The sequence below is a fragment of the Blennius ocellaris genome, assembly GCF_963422515.1.
Source record: "Blennius ocellaris genome assembly, chromosome: 5".
Classification (NCBI taxonomy): domain Eukaryota; kingdom Metazoa; phylum Chordata; class Actinopteri; order Blenniiformes; family Blenniidae; genus Blennius; species Blennius ocellaris.
Genome location: NC_137654.1, coordinates 3,138,212 through 3,158,112, shown reverse-complemented (window position 1 = coordinate 3,158,112; position 19,901 = coordinate 3,138,212). Strand labels below are relative to the sequence as shown.

General features: G+C 43.3%; 1 protein-coding gene across 1 annotated transcript in view; it reads right to left on the bottom strand.

Annotated features, from left to right (window-relative positions):
- The window catches only part of LOC308130135 (sodium-coupled neutral amino acid transporter 3-like), a gene marked incomplete at both ends in the record, with an annotated part of 46,290 nt that overhangs the window by 12,772 nt on the left and 13,617 nt on the right, over nt 1–19,901 (bottom strand). Inside the window, 5 exons of the mRNA XM_080496335.1 lie at nt 321–379; nt 482–564; nt 5,724–5,805; nt 10,155–10,247; nt 10,366–10,439. Coding sequence (XP_080352461.1) covers nt 321–379; nt 482–564; nt 5,724–5,805; nt 10,155–10,247; nt 10,366–10,439 — 391 coding nt within the window. The remainder of the gene's footprint in view (nt 1–320; nt 380–481; nt 565–5,723; nt 5,806–10,154; nt 10,248–10,365; nt 10,440–19,901) is intronic.

The window sequence follows — 19,901 nt, the reverse complement described above, 5'->3', positions numbered from 1 at the left end:
TAGGTAAAAGAGAGATGACGAAAGAACATTAATGAACTCTTGTCACATTCTCCACATCTGGTAATAACACATTTTCCACATTAAATATAATGGTTTTATTTCTGTCGTTATATTGAGTTCATATTTAACTACTGGGTGTCTGTGGCTTATATATATTATATATTATATATATATATATATATATATTTTTTTTTTTAAGAACTCAGTTATTGAGTGATTGCTGTCAAAACATAATAATTTTCCCTTACAACTCATCCAGTATTCTTCCACAACACTACTTTCAATACAAAAAAGTCATAGTGTGTCATGTGACGGCTCACCGCAGAGAGGAAGAAAACCATGCATGTGAGAGAAAAACCACTAGTGTAACCCAGATACCCTGCAAAGTGGAAGAAAAGACATGAAGGGATAAATGTTGACTTCAAAAAGTGCTCTTGCTGTTGTGTTTAAAATACATGAAGTGCATGTACACAGCCTTTACCCAAGTGTCTCATCATAGCCAGAGGGAGGATGATGCAACCAGTGACAATGATAATGAGGTAGTTTCCATTCATAAACCAGTCACTAAAAAAAAAAAATGCATTCATTAAAATAAACACACAAGAAATGACAGCATTCTTTATTCCTGTCAGAAAACCAGGTAACCAGCTGAAGCACTCACAAAGCTGCCAGTTCATCATCAAATTAGCAAGAACCTGGGAGAATGTTTAGAATAACGATGTTGCTCACATCAGAGAAAAGGCACAAATTGCTCTTTCAACCCAAGCTAGTTCAGGGACTTGCTTTGAATGGGGGGATGAACCGAGACTGATATTTTCAAACCAGAGTTCACCACTTCGGTCCATGCCAGAGTCTGGGGGAGATTTCGCACCTACTCAAACAAAGCAAACTTCCCATGAAACAGAATCTGGTCCAAACCAAACAGTGCTGATGTGGATGGAGCAGACATCCTCAGCCTCACTTTGCCGAGTTACCTCCTGTAAAGTATTGTGTTGAGACAATTACCCATTTATGTTTGTTTGAAGAAAAGATGTAAAACACTGGTGGTGTCTGATTTATTGACCTGGGCCCGGTTGTTCAAAACCCGGTTATTTTAAGCACTGGTTAATCCTTAACCTGCCGTTAGCTAACCGACCATTAAATATGCATTGTTTAAAACACGGTTAGTCATTCCGTTAGCAAACGTCACCGTCAAAGTTAACAGTGAGGTTAACGTCACTGTTTAGCGTCCCTGATGCTGCTCCGCCCACGAAACCAAAACAAGACACGCCCACGAATGTGCCGCTTTCTCAGTCTTTGCTCGATTCACATTGAACGCTGCTGTTTTTGTTGCTGTCGATAACTGTATTCGTCATCATGTCCACTTGGAGAAAATGTGTTTTCGGGTGCAAGTATGTGTTCACACTATTTGGCTTGGCGAAAGAAGAAGCACAGCGGCGAACGTGGCTGGATTTTTTTCCCGTGGACTTCAGAAATCCACAAAGAATGTGTTTGTTTGCGAGCGACACCTCACCAAAGAAGCTTCCAGAACTACGGTACTTTGAAACTGGACTTACTCAGAAGCTCATCTTGAAAACTGGTGCTATTCTCACAATAAAAGACACTAACGAGGCGCCGAGATCTGTAAGTACCAAGCGAGCGTGAGCTGCTGGCTACGCCACGGAGCGGGTGGGAGGATGCGGGCTGTGGGCTGGGCTGCAGTCTCCATGCAGGAGGCAGAGGAGCTGACAACCACCCGTTTCATGAGAGGTGACGTCAGCTCAATCCAAGAAATAGCTATAATTTCACAAGTTTTGCATGTTGTATACTGTATCACCCAAATTATTATCCCACATGAGCATTGGATGGACTGTGAAACATGAAATATCGTGAAATATGGGTCCTTTAATATAGCGAGGGAACGAGATTATATAATCTCTGGCCCTGAGATTCTTTGTAGTAATATTGTAGTGATGGCGTAGCCGGTGTTACACAGTCAGCTGCGTCAAACATAGAATTGAGAAGTAGTTTTCCATTATCGCTTTTCCACGCTTTTCATTGTAACATCATTGTAACTAACTTCACTTCCAGGTCTTGCATCATGTTATGACCACAGGCTGAGATCTGCATAAGGCTGCCTTGCGCTCTGCTATGAGACACAGAACTTCTTTATAATGAAGAAATACTTTTGGTTCATCAGCAACTACTAAACAAACTACTTACTGCTGTAAATTAAAGCTTGTTTTTTTTCTTTTTTTGCCATAAAATAAGCCTTTTAATGGCTTCATGTGAAAGAGAACTTTTGTTTTTGATCAGTGTGTGCTTATGTTGGTTGCTATTGGAAACGGCTGTAGAGCTGCGTTCTATCATTCCACACCTCCATTCCTCATGATGTTGAAGCATTTGATTCAGACACGTCCAGAAACATAGTGAAAGGAGCAGAAGCTTACTATCTCGAGCTACTAATTTGAGGTTACTAATTATCTAATTTCAACGCATTCTTTTTTTTTCTCTATGGCCACTCCGTGGAGACGTAACTCTTCATTACAGTATTGACTTATTTCAAAGTTAAGTCAACGGTTCACCCTATCCTTCCTTTGCTGAACTGGCCTCATGAATGCAGCGCTGCCAGTGACTGCCATGGTGAGAGTTAATCACACTGTTAAAAGTTTAGCAGAGGTCTGGAGGTGCGTTAACTTTAATGTCAATATAACACCCGGTTAAAGTTAACCAAGTTTTGAACAAGATAACAGTGCTGTTAAGGCTAGCAGTCGGTTAAATGTATTTAACGGCCGGTTAAATATAGAGTTTTGAACAACCACGTGTAAAAAAACTGGCAATTGTCAAACTGCTCAACTCGTAGCTGTTGAGTTGTTTGTATTTTCAGCATCTGAAGCTGAGAACATCCATCCATCCATCCATTATCTGCTGCTTATCTGGGGCCAGGTCACGGAGGCAGCAGTCTAAGCAGGGTTGCCCAGACTTCCCTCGACCCAGACACTTCTGCTCCTTCCGCCCCTTCAGCACTTACGGTGGCACTCCAAGGCGTTCCCAGGCCAGCCAAGAGACATAGCCCCCTCCAGTGTGTCCTGGGTCTGCCCCGAGGCCTCCTACTGGAGGGACATGCCCGGAACACCTCCCTGGGAGGTGTCTGGAGGGCATCCGAAACAGATGCCTGAGTCACCTCAGCTGGCTCCTCTGGATGTGGAGGAGCAGCGGCTCTACTCCGAGCTCCTCCCTGGTGACTGAGCTCCTCACCCTGTTTCTAAGGGTCTGAGGCCACCATACGGAGGAAACTCATTTCAGCCACTTTTATCCGGGATCTCGTTCTTTTGGTCATGACCCAAAGCTCATGACCCAAAGCTCATGACCATAGGTGAGGGTAAGAATGGAGATCGAGGGGTATACGAAGAACTTTGTCTTGTGGCTGAGCTCCTTCTTCACCACAACGGACTGATACAGCGAACACATAACTGCAGACGCTGCACAGATCCGCCTGCCGATCTCACATTCCATCTTCCCACCACTCGTGAACGAGACCTTGAGATACTTGAACTCCTCCACTTGGGACAAGGGCACTCCACTGACCTGAAGGGGTCAAGCCAACGTTTTCCGGTCGAGAAAACAGACTTTTCAATGACAAATATTTTGTATACTTTACAAATCTTACTACATGTACAAATTATATTACAGATGAGCAGATTTTATTTTACACATTTAAATATCTAATTACAGACATACAAATTATGAGATGACTTTGACAGATTTAGGTTCACATTGACAAATTAATTTACACATTGACACTCTCACTTTGGACAGACGGACTGAAATATTGACATTTGTCAATGCCCCACAAGCATTGACAAATAGTTTTGCTACAATAATACCCCCATAACCGTGTTTGTGAGTCTTTCCAGGTTGAAATACCTTTTAAGTTAATTTAATAGTTTTAAGTTAACTTAATAGTTTTATGGTTTCAACTTGAGTTCTACACAGGCTGAGATTTGGCCGATTATTTGATAGGTGTATGGGCAGTGGCGGACTTGGCTGGTCCCCCCCGGGACCTCGCAAAGAATGGTATTGTTTGCGCATATGACCCCATACATGCAATGTTCTACGCATGCATGATCCACCTGGCTAATGACTGCACCAGTCATATTTCAATCATGTTTAGCATGTAACGTTGCTACTGTATGAGCTCCACAGCATGTTGGAGGCTGGACTCAAAGCTGTCAGGTACGAAGTGAGGGCGGCAGAGGGAGGCGTCACAAGACCATTTCTGAGCAGGTGCACAGTGTGCCCCAGTTGAGTTTGTGCCCCAGGCAGTTGCCCACTTCGCCCATAGCAAAATCCACCACTGTGTGTGGGTTCTAGGTTGTTTGGGCTCATAACAATGAGTCACATCTGGCAACCCTGGTGCTAACCTATGTGCCATCCATATTTACTTCTGTCAAAGGCGTCTTCTGCCCATGAGCTCTGAGGCCTGATGGGTCCAATCACGTTCACACGGCAGTCTAATAGAGGTTGCATTCATGATGTAATGTGAATGATCACGCCAAAAAAAAATGGATCCTAGAAAAAAATTGGAATTGAGCATTTAGACCTGCAGTGTGAATGTAGCCTGAATCACTTGTTGCATTTTCTGTTGTCTAATGTTTTCTTAAATTCTCAAAGAAAACTACACGTAATCAACTTTTGTTGTAATGTAAATTACTTAGATTGTAAAGGGTATAATATCAAGAATTCCCCCCCCCCCCCCCCAAGAACAATAAGTCTATTTTTTTCTTCTGTTCTGGAGAGAGTCATGCAGAGATGCAAACTTTGAGAATACATATAAAAGAGGGAATTATTTTCAAATTCTTGCTTGACAAAGGACTTTAGTTCTGAATAGATAAGTTGGATCCTTAGTCGTTTACCTGCTCAGTGAGTGTCAGCAGTGTCCTGTTAGAATCAGTTGGGAATTTATGTGAACGTATGTGAGAGTGGTGGCTTCCAGGTCAGAGAAGCAAACTGATTTGAATCTCACTGAAGCAGTTCACCAATTCTAAAAGTTAACCATGAATAAGATGAGCAGAATGTGAAAATACATGTTCACATGAGGGCTAAATTATTAATAAAAAAATAAATAAAATTTACCAAACTGTTTCTGTCCTTTGTGTACAGCTGCCATGGCGGTGATCCTTTGTTATTTTTCCTTGTAAAAGTCACCCTCTCTGGGATGCTATTTTTCATCTCATACCACTTTAACACTTTGCAATCCCCCATTGGTTGTGAGACGTTTGACATGTTTCTTTCATTTGGGTTTTCAGGAATATTCTTACATAAAAATGATAATATCCTACTTTTTATAGGCAGATTGAAGTGCCATTACAGAACTTCACTTGGTGATCATACTGGTGAGAGTCTTTAAAAACATTTCTTTTCATGCAGAAGAAGAGATGAATATAAAAAGTTGAGCTAATTAACAGGATCCTATAAAACAAGGTGACTGGGTCACTTACAGTAAAATTATTATTCTTGTTGTATTTTAGAAATCAGGACAACACACCTTTTCACTCCTAAGAAATATTTAATCTATAATAGTAATTTCATTAACAATTCAGCTATTATACAATTCTGTTGAGGGGCTTTCTCATTAAATTTCAACTTCTTGTGTATTGAATCATTTTGAATGACACATACGATCATGTGAATCATTAAATCAGGAAATCTGTTGAATTTGAGTGTGATTAAAAGATACTCACTCTGAACTTGATGTCTGACCGAGAAAGGCTTGGATGACCAGTGGGAGTTCATATTTTACTATGAACAGGTAGCTAGACATGGCTGTGAAGGAGGAAACAATAGGAACAACAAGGTAGAAAATTGATCAGTGTATTTTAATTCAACAAATCATTTCATATGTGTGTGTGTGTGTGTGTGTGTGTGTGTGTGTGTGTGTGTATATATATACATTTGAACAGTTTTTGCTCTTGCAACAGGAAGAGACTAAGAGTCTCCCCATGTTGCTGCCTTTATTAGAAGTTGGCATGGCTGCCGTATATGACCGGGGACAAACGCCCAAAGAGAGAGAGGAGAGAGAAAATTGAGAGGAGTGGGGGGTAGGGGGGTGGGTGGGGGACAACATACAATACCCTTGTTCGTGCTACATATATTATTTACCGTTATCACACTGATCCAAATATTTTCCAACTGTTATGAGATTAGACCAGCCTGAGCAGTTCTATCTAGACAGTAACATGATTTTCTAGATTAAACGAGCCTGAGCAGTTCTATCTAGACAGTAACATGATTTTCTAGATTAAACCAGCCTGAGCAGCTCTATCTAGACAGTAACATGATTTTCTAGATTAAACGAGCCTGAGCAGTTCTATCTAGACAGTAACATGATTTTCTAGATTAAACCAGCCTGAGCAGCTCTATCTAGACAGTAACATGATTTTCTAGATTAAACCAGCCTGAGCAGCTCTATCTAGACAGTAACATGATTTTCTAGATTAAACGAGCCTGAGCAGTTCTATCTAGACAGTAACATGATTTTCTAGATTAAACCAGCCTGAGCAGCTCTATCTAGACAGTAACATGATTTTCTAGATTAAAGTAATTTGAGCAGCTCTGTGTTAAGTAAAAATTGTCCTTTTATTATTCCCTGGTGCTTACTATAGTGGAAATTGGTATTATTGAAGTTATTGTTATGCATGTCAAAATTGTACTTTTATTATTCTCTGGTGCTTAGTATGGTGGAAATTGGTATTATTGAAGTTATCGTCATGCATGTCTATGTTGATTGCTGTTCACTGTTTGCACCTGCAAGGCCTCAAGTTATTATACTTTGTACTCACGGGAAGATTTATTAACTGCACCACTCTGAGATGTCTTCAAGGTCTCTAGCCGCTGGGCCGGAGGAACATCTTATCTTAGGGGCATTCCTACCTTCTCAGCTCACATAGAAGGGCACTTACACACACACAGGCCTGAGAACCAGCGTTAACAAGCTTTGTTGTATCTCTGAATGAAAACGTAAACACCTACTTCAACTGTGTGAATAAAATTGGGCAGCAGAGAGAAAGAACTTTGCAGATCGATGAACGAGCTGTGAGGTGATTTCATTTCTCTGCCCTTGTACAAGAAGTCATTTCTCTCGATACTGGGGTTTGTCTCTTTTCTCTCATTTTTCCAGGTTTTATACCTAACACTCTATTGAGACAGTAACATGATTTTCTAGATTAAACCAGCTTCAGCAGCTCTATCTAGACAGTAACATGATTTTCTAGATTAAACCAGCGTGACCAGCTCTATCTAGACAGTAACATGATTTTCTAGCAAGAGAATAAATTCGCAGGTAGACAAAAAAACCAAAACAACAAAAAAAAAAAAGCAAAACATGATTTTGATAATTGAAAGAACAATAGCAGAAAACAAGAAAAATCATCAGCAAATGTCATCGATGATAGTATGTGTGTGTGTGTGTGTGTGTGTGTGTGTGTGTGTGTGTGTGTGTGTGTGTGGTTTGTCCACTGGGTGTGGTTGGAACTGTTGTGGGGGGGCCTGCAGCACCACCCCAGGGCCCGAGGCCACCAGGGCCAGATGCCGCCAACCTGGCACACAGCATCCCCCCAGACCCGGGGAGGCCTGGACAAACCGTGCCGGAGAGCCACGCCCCAACCCGGAAGGCACCAGACAGAGAGTGCAGGGAAGGCTCCCCGCAGGCAAGAGGGGCCCACAAGAGAAGGACAAAGGTGCAGAGCCCCAGGCTCTGACCCAAGCCACCAGGACCGGCTGGAGCAGGGCCCCCAGGCCATGTGGGCAGGGAGCACCCCCGATCCCGGCGGTGAAGCCCAGCGCAGCCCCGAGGGCCGGCCACCCCTTCACCAACCCTCCAACCCGGCAGGACAGATAAGGCCCCAGCCACCGAGCCCCAGACCAGCCCCCCCAGACCAGGAAGAGCGACGGCCCAGCCGAGCCCAGCTGGAGGACAATCCTCTCACCCCCAGAAGCCCCATGTCCCCACCCCCTGATCCCAACACATACACACACAGGCCCCCCCACAACAGCTCCAACCACACCCAGTGGACAAACCAGACACACACACAGAACAACAGAACGCCACTGGAAGTCATTCACCCCAACAGCTGTTAGGACATTTAACAACTCACTGTAAATGTCCTACATGTACCGTTACACCTGCACTGAGTACTGCTCTTTACCTATCTACACTGCGTGTATAACAATCCTGGAAATCTACTCTATTTTTAGAGGATTTTTCTTTTTTACTGGATTGTATTATTTTTTTTAATTTTTACATATACAATTTTTGTGCTCTTTTTTGTGCTCATTTACATATGTGAACATATGTAAATGTATAAACAAGAGTTTATACATTTACATATGTTTACATATTTTAATTCCTTAATTGTATAAGTTCTGCACCTTTTTACCTTGAGATGTTGTAAGTTTGTGTTTCCCCCTGTGGAGGAATAAAAGCTCTCTACTCTACACACACGCACGCACGCACGCACGCACGCACGCACGCACGCACGCACGCACGCACGCACACACACACACACACACACACACACACACACACACACACACACACACTCCTGGACCATCTCCCATATTTACGTCCCTGGGGGTCACCCTCAATCAGCACGGCAGCAGTGGCTAACCCGCCCCAGCAGGGATAGGGAGGCAGAGGGAGGACCCACCCACGGCGCCGCAGCAGGCACCCCCACTAGAAAGGGGGGGGGTGTCCGCCGTCGGACCAATGGGACCACCCACAACCCAAAGCAGACCCCCCCAGTACCCCCCAAGACAGGCCGCCACCCTCAAGGATAGACACTGGCAACCCCCCCCCCCCCCCCCCCCCCCCAAGGCTGCAGAGCTGCCAACCACCAAAGCCATTTTCCCAGTCACAGATAGCTCCAAGAGCCCCAGGATGGTGCCCCCCCCCCCCCCGCATGCTGTATTTAATTATTGGGGACCATGTCAGCTCAAATTGTGCCAAATGATTTTTCCTACAAGCAGACATTCTCTCCAATGTGATGTGGTCAAGAATTAAGTTTTTAAATAACTTTATATTCAGATTACTTTTGGATTTCCAGTTCATGAGGATCACCTTTTTTGCGACGCTTAGGGAGACCAGGAGCATGAAGGACTCATTTTTCTCTCTTTTAATTTCTGTGAGATTACCTAACAGGCATGATTTCATATATTGAATGGAAGGATTTTTTATTTCAGTTACAGTTTCAGTGCAATGGTTGAATTTTGTGCATTCAGCTCATAGCGCTTTAAAGTTCACGGACACATTTTTTTTTGTTTTCACAATATCTGTAGTCGAAATGGGTATAGGCAGAAGCCTCCTGGTGACCTGTACAGTCCAGCCTGTTCGCATGGGGCCTGTTCCCGTCTGGCCTGTTTTCCCCTGGGACCTGTTCTCCTTTGACCTGTTCCTGTTTGGCCTGTTCCCCCGGGGCCTTTCCCCGGCACTCATGAGCCGTTATTTCCTGTGTTTCCCCTCAGTCCCGTGTTCCACCCAGTCCTGTGTTTCCCAGAGTCTTGGTTGGCTTCTGTCGACAGTCCCTTTGGCACGTGGCTCAGTCCCTTTGGCATGGGTGACTTCTGTTTTGAGTCCCCGTGGCCCCTGTGCCTTCTGAATCCCCACCCCTTTGTCTTTGGCCCGCCAGGTGCCCTTGAAGTGGGAGTACTGTCAGGTCTCTGTGTCTCCCCCTGTGTGTCTCACCATGTTTTTAATTAACCACTGGTCTTCTCCCTCTGTGCGCTCCTATCGTTGTGTTCCACCTGTGTCCACCCCTTCCCAGTGTATTCAAACCCTCTCCCTCTGTTGTCTTGTTCGGCTCATCTTGTCAACATGTTGCTCTTCTTGTCATCCATCATTCCAGTTTGCCTGTGGTTTTTCGTGTTCACTGGACTTTTCCAACAATAAACTGTGGTTTTTATGGAACTCTGATTCTGTGTTTTGGTCCACCCTGCAATCCCTGACACACTCTAGTAGATTATTAATGTGACTGAATCTGTTCCCTGAACTAAAATGACTAAAAATCCTAATTACACAAACAGTCCAATTTTTTCATAGTTACAGTTATTTCTTTGTAATTTCACAGATCCTATCTTGGGTTACAAACCAGTATAACACTTGTGAGTCAGTGTTTCACCTCCAATATTATGAAGAGTTATGGCGACAGCAGCTAAAATCTTCCCCGGTTGTCCAAAAGCTCGCAGGCCAAGCTGCTCATAAGCACGGATACCTGCAAACACCAACAACAGATAAAAAACAAAGTGCCTATAAACACTAATCATAAAATGAACAGGATGGAGATTGAAGTGTAGATAAAAAGAAGCAAGGCTCTTTTAATCAAGCTTTACCCACAACTCCAGCACTTCGTAGCAGCAGATGGACGGAGTAACAAGACAGACAGGCGATGCATGTCAGCAAAATCCTGTAAAACACAACACAGCTAAAGTCAAGCCTTACATGTTAGAAGTAGTTTCTAAATATCCAGCCTTCCCAGCTCTAACTTAAATGCATTATTCCAGACGGACAACACATATTATACATGAGACCAAATCAAACATTCACAAAGGACATTATCCTGAAACCTATCCAGAAAGAAATCACAGATTAGACTTAGATGCAGGGAACAACACCTGCGAACTAAATGGATGGAAAATGTTTATAAAAGCACATAACACAGTTGCTCTGGTGACATACACCAAAATTAATCTGATTAAATGCCAACCCTATTAAATCTGCACCATATAAACACTTCACTCTAATCATATTTGCACAATCTGATTGAAATTTTGATCAGATCTGAGGAGGTGGCGTAAGTCTTGGTTTTGAGCCAATCATATTCTGTGTACACAGTTTATTGGGTTATTTCCTACAGTCGGAGCTTTGTGCAGATGACGTCAGAACATGGAACGTCATGAAAAAACACATGTGTGGGAGGCGAGACAGGTTGCGGAGGAATCCATGCCACATCTCACACAAAAGCGTCCTGTGCCGGTCTCTCCCTGATTGTACTTTGTCCGGTAAAGCTGGGTGTGGGATTCTGTGCGCATGTAACAGACTGCAAACATCACAGCATTATATCATTGATCCACTGAAATCAATCAGGTCGCATCTTGGTACATATAAACTGGCACAAAAATCAATTCTTTTATTCAGTGTTCATTGTAAACAGGCCAATCTGATCCTTTAATTGGAAAGAGGGGGGGTGGCAACATGGTGATGAGATAGACGCATCCTCACCAGCTCCTGCACATTTTTCAAGTAATAATTGTAAAAAAAGCATCTCTAATTTCTCAGTTAGTTTTCGTCAATCTCCAAAAGATCGAGATGTGTCGTCCAGCTTGGACTATTACAGGCCCGACCACTCATTTCATTTCTTTATTTTCCACAATTTCACATATACAACAATAATGTTGATTTGTGCATAAACCCTACAAAATTATGAAAAAATGGACACCCAAAAAAGCTTGGAGCTTATCATGTTGGGGCCCAACACTGGGGACTAATCTGTATGTATATACACACACACACACACACACACACACACACACACACACACACACACACACACACACACACACAGTTGGGTTCTAGACATCCATTGTTCACTCAACCTCATTGGGGGGGGGGGGGGGGGGGGTGGACCATGTTTCTTTGAGGACTGCATGGTCAGCCCAGCAAAAATGTGCCATTGGTCACGTGATCCCCACCAGGGGATCCCCGGGCACACTCCCCTCAAGCTGCAGCACTGCTCATCATCATCATCATCAGCCAGAGCACCCGCAAACCCGGAAGCTCGATGAGGCAAAACCCGCTCTGACTGGCTCAGGAGATCGTGAACACAGCGGGAAGCCAGGATCATGATGTGCAGGTATAAAAGTCAAGCCCGGGAAGAAACACAGCCTCCCAAGACAGATTTACATCAAACAAGACACAAAACTGCGTATGGTGGACACAAGGGGCCGCATGTGAACTCATGTGGACTGGGCCGGAACTTTCTAAACTCGCCAGATGAGCAGAAAAGGCCGTGGATTACTTTTTCTTCTTTTTTTTGTTGTTATTTTCCTCAACTGGACCCGCACCACTGCTGCCCTCCTCCAATGGAACCACCGCTCCCCCCCCACACGTTGCAAGCCTACATCAGCAGCTGAGCAAGGCCCAAATCGGATATCAAAACGCTGATCCAGACCAGTAACAATGGGCAAGTTGTCTCACCAAACTGCACCGCCCCACGTATGGTGCGGAACAACAGGCACGCAATGAACAGCAAGAGAGCTTTTGTCTGGGAAACATTTGTTAGGCCCTGTTTACACGACAACGTTTCACGTGGCAACACCTAATCCGTTGAAAAAAAGGGAGTGCATTTACACTGCAGCAGCGGACACAGAGACAATGATGTAGTATGTCGGGCCACGCAAGGGCGCTGTTGCTTGATTTTGTAATGAAACCACACAGACACGTGTGCAGAGAAGAATATACTATAAACAGGAAGAACATGGAGAGCACCCGACATCCATATGGACTGACGACACATTGGATACTATCAGAGGAGAGTCTCAACTATAAAGCTACTGATATGGATGATAAAACGAGAATACTGACCATGACAAATTCCACTGTGGGTCACCATGTTTGTTTACAAAAGATGGAAGGAGAAGGGAGGGGCAGAGATGCTCATAGGCAGTACCGGGCTCTGTAGCTCCCAGCAGTCTCTGCAGAAAGGATTAGTGGCTATGAAAGAAACCTTCCACCTTGGGAGCCAGATGAATAACTTTGTGGATACAGTGCATCCTCACACTGGTGCTGTGTAAACGGACCCCCCCAAAAGTGAAGAAAGTTTTGCGGATAGACTTGTAATCGTTGTCATGTACACGGTGCTTTCCATTAGCCTGAAGCTAATACATGCAATGTGTTTTCCCTGTGTTCCGGGTAATGCTGCATCAGTTTGTGTATGTGCATGAACGCACTAACACAGTGACTGTGCTAACCTCGTGCCATTATCTGATCATGATTAGATGGGGCCGGTATGGCTTGGCTGGTAGAGCAGTTGTCTCTCAATCGGAAGGTTGCCAGTTCAATTCCCTCCTCTGCCTGCATCCATGACACTGAATCCCAAACTGTATGTAGTGTGAGAGTGAGTGGTTTGTCGTGGTTGGAAGGGACAATGGCACCATATATATATATTATTGTGACAGCAGTGGCAGTCTGCTTCTTCCTGAACATGTGGACCAACTAATCTTCCTGAAAAAAAGCCACAAGAACCCACCAAGTTAGGTGTTTGCAGTGAGAGTGGCATTTACAGATAGATCTGTTTTCAAAAGTGTATTTATTCTGTTATTTACATTGAATGTTACAGAGTGGTCTGTTTACAGCAGTTGCGACTACCAAACAATAGTTAAACAAGAGTTGTGAAAGACCTACCATAATTATGAAAGGTTAATTTTATTTGTATTGTTTACATTTGAAATCTTAGTTTAGTATCTGTCTGGAAGACAGGAATATGGACATTGCACTACTGGAAGTGTCACTTTAAGTTACACATTGATAGTGATTGTTGTTGTTGTCTTACTGTTTCCTGTGTAAGTTGTGACAGTGTGATAAAACTAGTTCAAAATGTGAAGAACCGATTCCTGTTCCTTATGTTGAATCTGGTTCCAAAGCCCACCGCTGTGTAAAGGCCTGTTTTTTGTCTTGTGCTTTTTAATAGGACAAAAAGAAGAAGCATTAAAAAGTGAATAATAGTTCTCGTAGACTATAAGAAAAATTTGAACTTTTTGTTAAATGTGCTGTTTATGAGGATTGGTATAAAGAATAAATCCTCTGCCTCGAGTACCATACGGAATTGCAGATTCTTATTTTCCATTTCTGGTACTATTTCTTTACATCATGTTGAATTGTTTCTATTGATTCTAATTCATTTTGTATTGAATCATTGTCAGTGATGGAGATCACACACACACACACACACACACACACACACACACACACACACACACACACACACAAAATAAACCCATTCCCCTATAAGTGTAGTCCTAAAATCAAGAGAAAAGACAAATAAGAGTCTACATGTCACAGTAAATCATATACCGTATTTTCCACACTATAAGGCGCACCGGATTATAAGGTGCATGGAATAGACCAGTGGTCATAACCTTTACAGCTCAAAGCCATTAGGTTACATTTTCCACTGATTCTAACACCCAGAGAGATGCACACACTTTATTTTGATAGTCCTACCTGCAGCCTATGCCAGGAGGACACTACACACAAAACCTTCTTCACTGCTGGTTGACAACTTACAACTACCGGTAATAAACTAAACTACATGAACTAAGCAACAAAAACACAACACAACACAATTATTACCGACACCACAAACCAAATAGAACCCCCAATAATTGCATTTAAAACACCACAAACAGAAACTCCCATAATGCATTGCAGCTATCGGCTGCACTGAGGAGCTCAGGATGCAAGGCATGATGGGAATTCATGTTTTGTGTTGTTGGAGGTTATTGTGGGTTGTTGTTGGGCTTGGTGTTGTGTTGATTGTGTTTATGTGTTTTTGTTCCCCAGTTTAGGGAGTCATTATTTCATCTAGTTTATTTTGGTTTGTTAGAATGTTGGTGTGCAACCATGAGTGATGAAGGTGTTGTGTGGAGTGTCGTCCGCTCTGAAGATCCGGTTGTGAAGTTAGAGTTGTCAAAATAAAAGCTTCTGGTTGTTCAGCTGTCAAATAGCATCTCCAGTAGAGCAATTCTTCCATATATAAGGCCGGGTTTTCAGGCGCACCGGCAGCTTTTGAGAAAGTTTGAGGCATTTAGGTGCTTTATAGGGCGGAAAATACAGTTCTTTGAATTGATCCATGTACAGAGAGAAAACATTCAACCCTGTGAGTACCAGGCCGCATGTAAACCACATGCATAACTCTCCAGTATTTTATTCTTTAGTTTCCTTTTGAATATAGATAATGTGGTCGATTGTTTTAAGTTGCTTTCCAACTCATTCCATATGCTTGGACCTCTATGACATATAATAAAACTGGTACATTTTACTTTTCTGTGTTTCCCTTTTAGAATTAGTTTATTTCTGGTATCACAGTAGTGAGAGGAGTAAAATAGAATGAGATTACATAATCTAGTATTTGACCTGTTAACAATAATATACAATAATACATGCAATGTGATAAAGATTCACTTCAGGAAGCTTTAGGAGACCATATTTATGGAAGAGAGCATTTGTTGGCGAGTTTGGCATCGACCATGAAATGATTCTTATAGCTTTCTTTTGTAGTGTCAGAAGTTTTGCAGTGTAAGTGTTGGGATCTCACAGGACCACAGAGTTTGTTCATTTCTGGGGAAAGACAATGTTCATTTGTCCTGATACGTAGTCATGACATATGAATTCTGACCCAGGAATGTGATTGTCTTTCGCACCCAGTGGGGGGGGGGGGGGGAGCTTTCGCAGGACCTTCCTCCCCCCCTTTCTGCTCACAAGATGCTTCCCCCCATGCATTTAGCCATTGGTTGAAGCTCCCAGGTTTTGACACCTCCGAATCCACACGTGGAACAAAGAGCCTGCAAAGCCAGGCTTCTCACTCTCTTGCAAGACTGGACCCCAAGTAGGTGGGTTTCTGAAGAGCTGCTCCCAGCAGCTCAACTCACCCAGCGTTAACAGACAGCTAACACCAGAGGCCTGCAACCAGAGGCCTTCACTCCTCAACTCCTCTGCTGACCCGACCACGAGGGGCAGACCTTCCCAGGACCGGAGACCAGCGCCCAGTCTGCTCTCCAGGGAAATCAACTGGTTCCTCCAGGACGGGACCAGGGAAATGACACCGCACAGAACTTCTTTGTGTTTTCCTCAACAGCAGGAAAACCATCACAGACCTGAGCGACCAGCTCCTCAGTCTGGATAAAAGGAACAACCAGGAGCTGCAAAGAAGGACTCCTGAAACATCAACTTCATCTTCTTCTCCTCAGCCTGCAGAACCAGCAACCACAGTTAGCAGGAGGTGCTAACTACAGGAGAAGACACCAGCTTCCCTCCAGCAGGACAACAACTGAACTCCTTCAAGGAAGTGGGAACAACAACTGGGCTTTACCTGAGATTAGTTAAACCTGATGCTATGATAGAACTGTTTAACTTTATGAAGATGTGTTGATTCTGTTACAGTGATTGAGTTCTATAGATAATGATATTAGGAGCAGTTATCAACTTGTAAACCAACGTTAGCTCTGCCACAGACACAGGGTCTGCATGCTAATCTTTGCTTTACTAACTCGTTAACTCACAATCCTACGCATATCACATCAAAGACAACATCACACAGTAACTGAACACCATCTGACGACTCCTAACGTTTTACAAGACAAATCGCATTCACATAAACTCATTCTAGAAATGGTCCCTTAGCAGAAACACACCGGAAGCAGATGCTAAGGCTAGCTTCCATTGTTCTCCAGCACATGGTGGAGACCCAGGACAGACCTCCTGTTCTCTGACAACCTCCATTTGGAATGTAGTTTCTTGTGATCCGCCATCTTGCTTTGTAGTTCCATCACATGTCTCACACACTCCCTCCACCTCTCTCTCTTTCTCTCCACACACACACACACACACACACACACACACACACACACACACACACACACACACACACACACACACACACACACACACACACACACACACACACACACACACACCAAGCTGTATATAGGTAATTAGAATCTGTGTTTTATTTGTTTTCATTGTAAATAAATATCATTTTTGGAATCATACTTGCTGTTTTATTAATGAGCACAAAGGTGAATGAAATGTCGACCTCTTCTGTGTTAAGAACTCCAAAATCCTTCAAGCTTTACTGTTAGTTCTGGTAATTGTAATTAATTTAACTATTAATTCAAATTCCTGATTAACTGTTTAGTATATCTTATGAGACTGATATAACTGAATTGACTATCATTTCCTGTTAAGACAGGTGGTGCTCCGAGGTTCTGATACACATCAGATTAAATTTCAACATTATTAATAACTATCTTTGATAATTATTAATCATTATCGATAGCCAACCAAAACATAAATAGTGATCCATATGACGTAGTAAATACCTACATAATGGTCCCAACATCACCTTAACCCTGCGTTGCCTCTGCATGCTTATAGTATCAAATATTGTGGAGGGTCAGGTAGTGGTCAGAGCTAAATGCTTCTGGTCCATGAGGAAAAATGAAGAACCTCACAGACTGCAGGTTTGAAACAGTCAGAGAGTCTTTTGGCTCATGTTCATTAGTTTGAAATCCTGTTGATGCCAGCTGAAGAACCTTCATGGACAACTCCTGTATGACTGAGAGCTTACTATTTCTCTTCTGCTGCGGTTGCACTTCATCCTCAAACAGGATTATATTACTTAATTAAAGCCAATTATGCTTTAAAAAGTATCAATTTATATATGTGCTAAAAATACGTATCTGTTTTAGATCTGACTGGGTGTTGATAAGGCTGAGATGTTGGCCTTTTCCTGTAGTTGTGCAGCTGGTAAAGGCTTTTGCAACTATGTAGTTGCACTTCTTTATCAAACCGCACGCTACGCCCAGCTCCAGCTGCCAACTGTTCCTCCTGCACTGGCCTGGGGTCTGTTTCACAAAGCAGGTTTAACAAGCCATGAGCTTAACACCGAGCTCTGAGTTGAGTTACACTGAGACAGAAAACACGGAGTTTTCGGTTTCACGACGCCGGATTTTGATCAGTTTGATGAACTCAGAGTAGTTTCACCTGGAGTCAAGCGCGTGCACTCCGACTCTAAAAAGACCGCATCAATGGAGCCCAGATTCAACGAGTCACCATGACAACTGAGACGTGGAGGGCGGAGTTTTTGACGCCAGTGGAGCAGGAAGTATTGATCCCATCATATGGCCAATATGAACATATTAAAAAATAAAAAATGCAACAGCGCAGCAGCTGCTAAAGAGAGGGAGGCGGCGTGGAAGAAGATTGCTGCTCAAGTGAATGCGTAAGTTCAAACGTCTTTGTCATCGCAACATTATTGCGAGGGAATACTGCTTGATGGTAGCTTATTAATTTATTTCTTTTAGGTGCAATTCCGCGGGGGAGAAGCCTCTTGGCAGCAGCTGAAAGTGAAATATAAAAACATTGTCCAATCGGGTAAGACCGCTGCCAATTTAATTGTTAATCAATACATTTCTTAACGTAATTTCGATCATGTGTGACATTGTACAGTAAATATCAAGTGGCCATTTGACTGTGAGGTGTTTTATTCCAACATAATGCTGTTTTCAAACACATAAATGTCTTCTCACCCATATCATGTGCTGTCAAATAACTCAGGCTAAACTAACGCAGACTTTACTCCGCCAACAGAAAGAAGGCAGATGCCTGTAAAACGGGTGGTGGCCCAGCACCTCCACCTTTAACAGAGGCAGAGGAGCCCTAAGCCAGAATGTTGGGAGGCCAGTGGCTGAGGGAATCCCTGGAGGAGCTCCTCTTCAGAGCTCACCCCTCAAGATACCACTTCCTTCATAATATGTAATATGCCGAGGCCTATATATCTCTTTAAGCCTATTTCTCTTCATCTTTATTTCCCCATCATGTCTTTGTTTTGTCACCCAACAGATTGTGATGGTGCTCTCTGCCTGCTGGACCCCCTCATGCCACAACAGACCTTGTAAGTAGGCAACACTCCAAAGATCTTGCTAAATGGTAGTTTAAATATACTGAAACATATTCATGTAGGATGAAGAGTACGAGGAAACCCTGTCTGCTGCCTTTACAGAGGAGGATCCACAAAGGCCTGTAGACGTATGATAGTTCTCATCCCGTTTACATTTCTGAAACATTGTGGTGGAATAAAGAGTGATATTTTGTCTACACTGAAGTATTGACACATTATTTTTAACAGGGCCTGGCTGGGCAGCAGCAGGAGGGTCCCTCAACATCCACTGCAAGGACTGACACAGTGAGACAGATGTTCAGTAAACACCAGAGGTTCATTCTGTGGAATTCATTTCCAACTGTAATAATTGAATGTCCTCCTTATGTCTTCCCAGTTATCTGTAAAACAGATCTATAGACTCCACCTGCTCCAGAAGATGGAAAAAACTGGAGCACAAGTTAAGGGTGGGTGTACAGTCCCAGGTGAATTATGCTAACTACTAACTACATTAGCTAAACTAGCTCTTGTATTTGTAGGAAATAAAAAAGTTCAAATTAATTGTGCATCATGTCTTTATTTGGTGGTGGTGGTGGTGGTCAGACCCCGAAGTGATGATGTCATATGGTGTCTCTGACAGCTCTGCCATTTACGAGGAAACGCAGCACAACTTACAATATCTGCTATGACGTCAGGGCAAGGCTCCGGCTGGTGATGTTGCTAATGTACAGAGCGATTAAACTGTGGATGTGCATAATGGTCTCTGCAGTAAAACGTACCGCTCAAAAAGGAAGGTGTCTGCAAATGCCAGTACATCTATGGTCTGATGATGCGGATATTATCTGCGAATATTAAATTCTCGGCAAAGTAATGCTGCGCCTTCATCAATCGGATCATTATCAAAAGCACATTCCATATTGAGGGAATAAAGTTGACGTCTAATTTGCCTCTGGAATAAGGCACTGCAGAACTGTTTCACCAAAACTCCCCCGCTGAATGAGGAAATGAAGTCCCGTGTCCGTCTGAAAGGGGGCGGAGCCAGAGCAAAACTCCAGGTTCACTGACAAAAACCTGCTCCCGACCAGGTTAGTTCTAGAGCGTCTGTTGCCCCGGTAACTGACCGGGAGTTGACGTTACACCTGTTGGGGGCCACTCAACCTCATGGAAGGGGGAGGGGGGGACCACGTTTTGAGAACAAAGGACCACATGCCT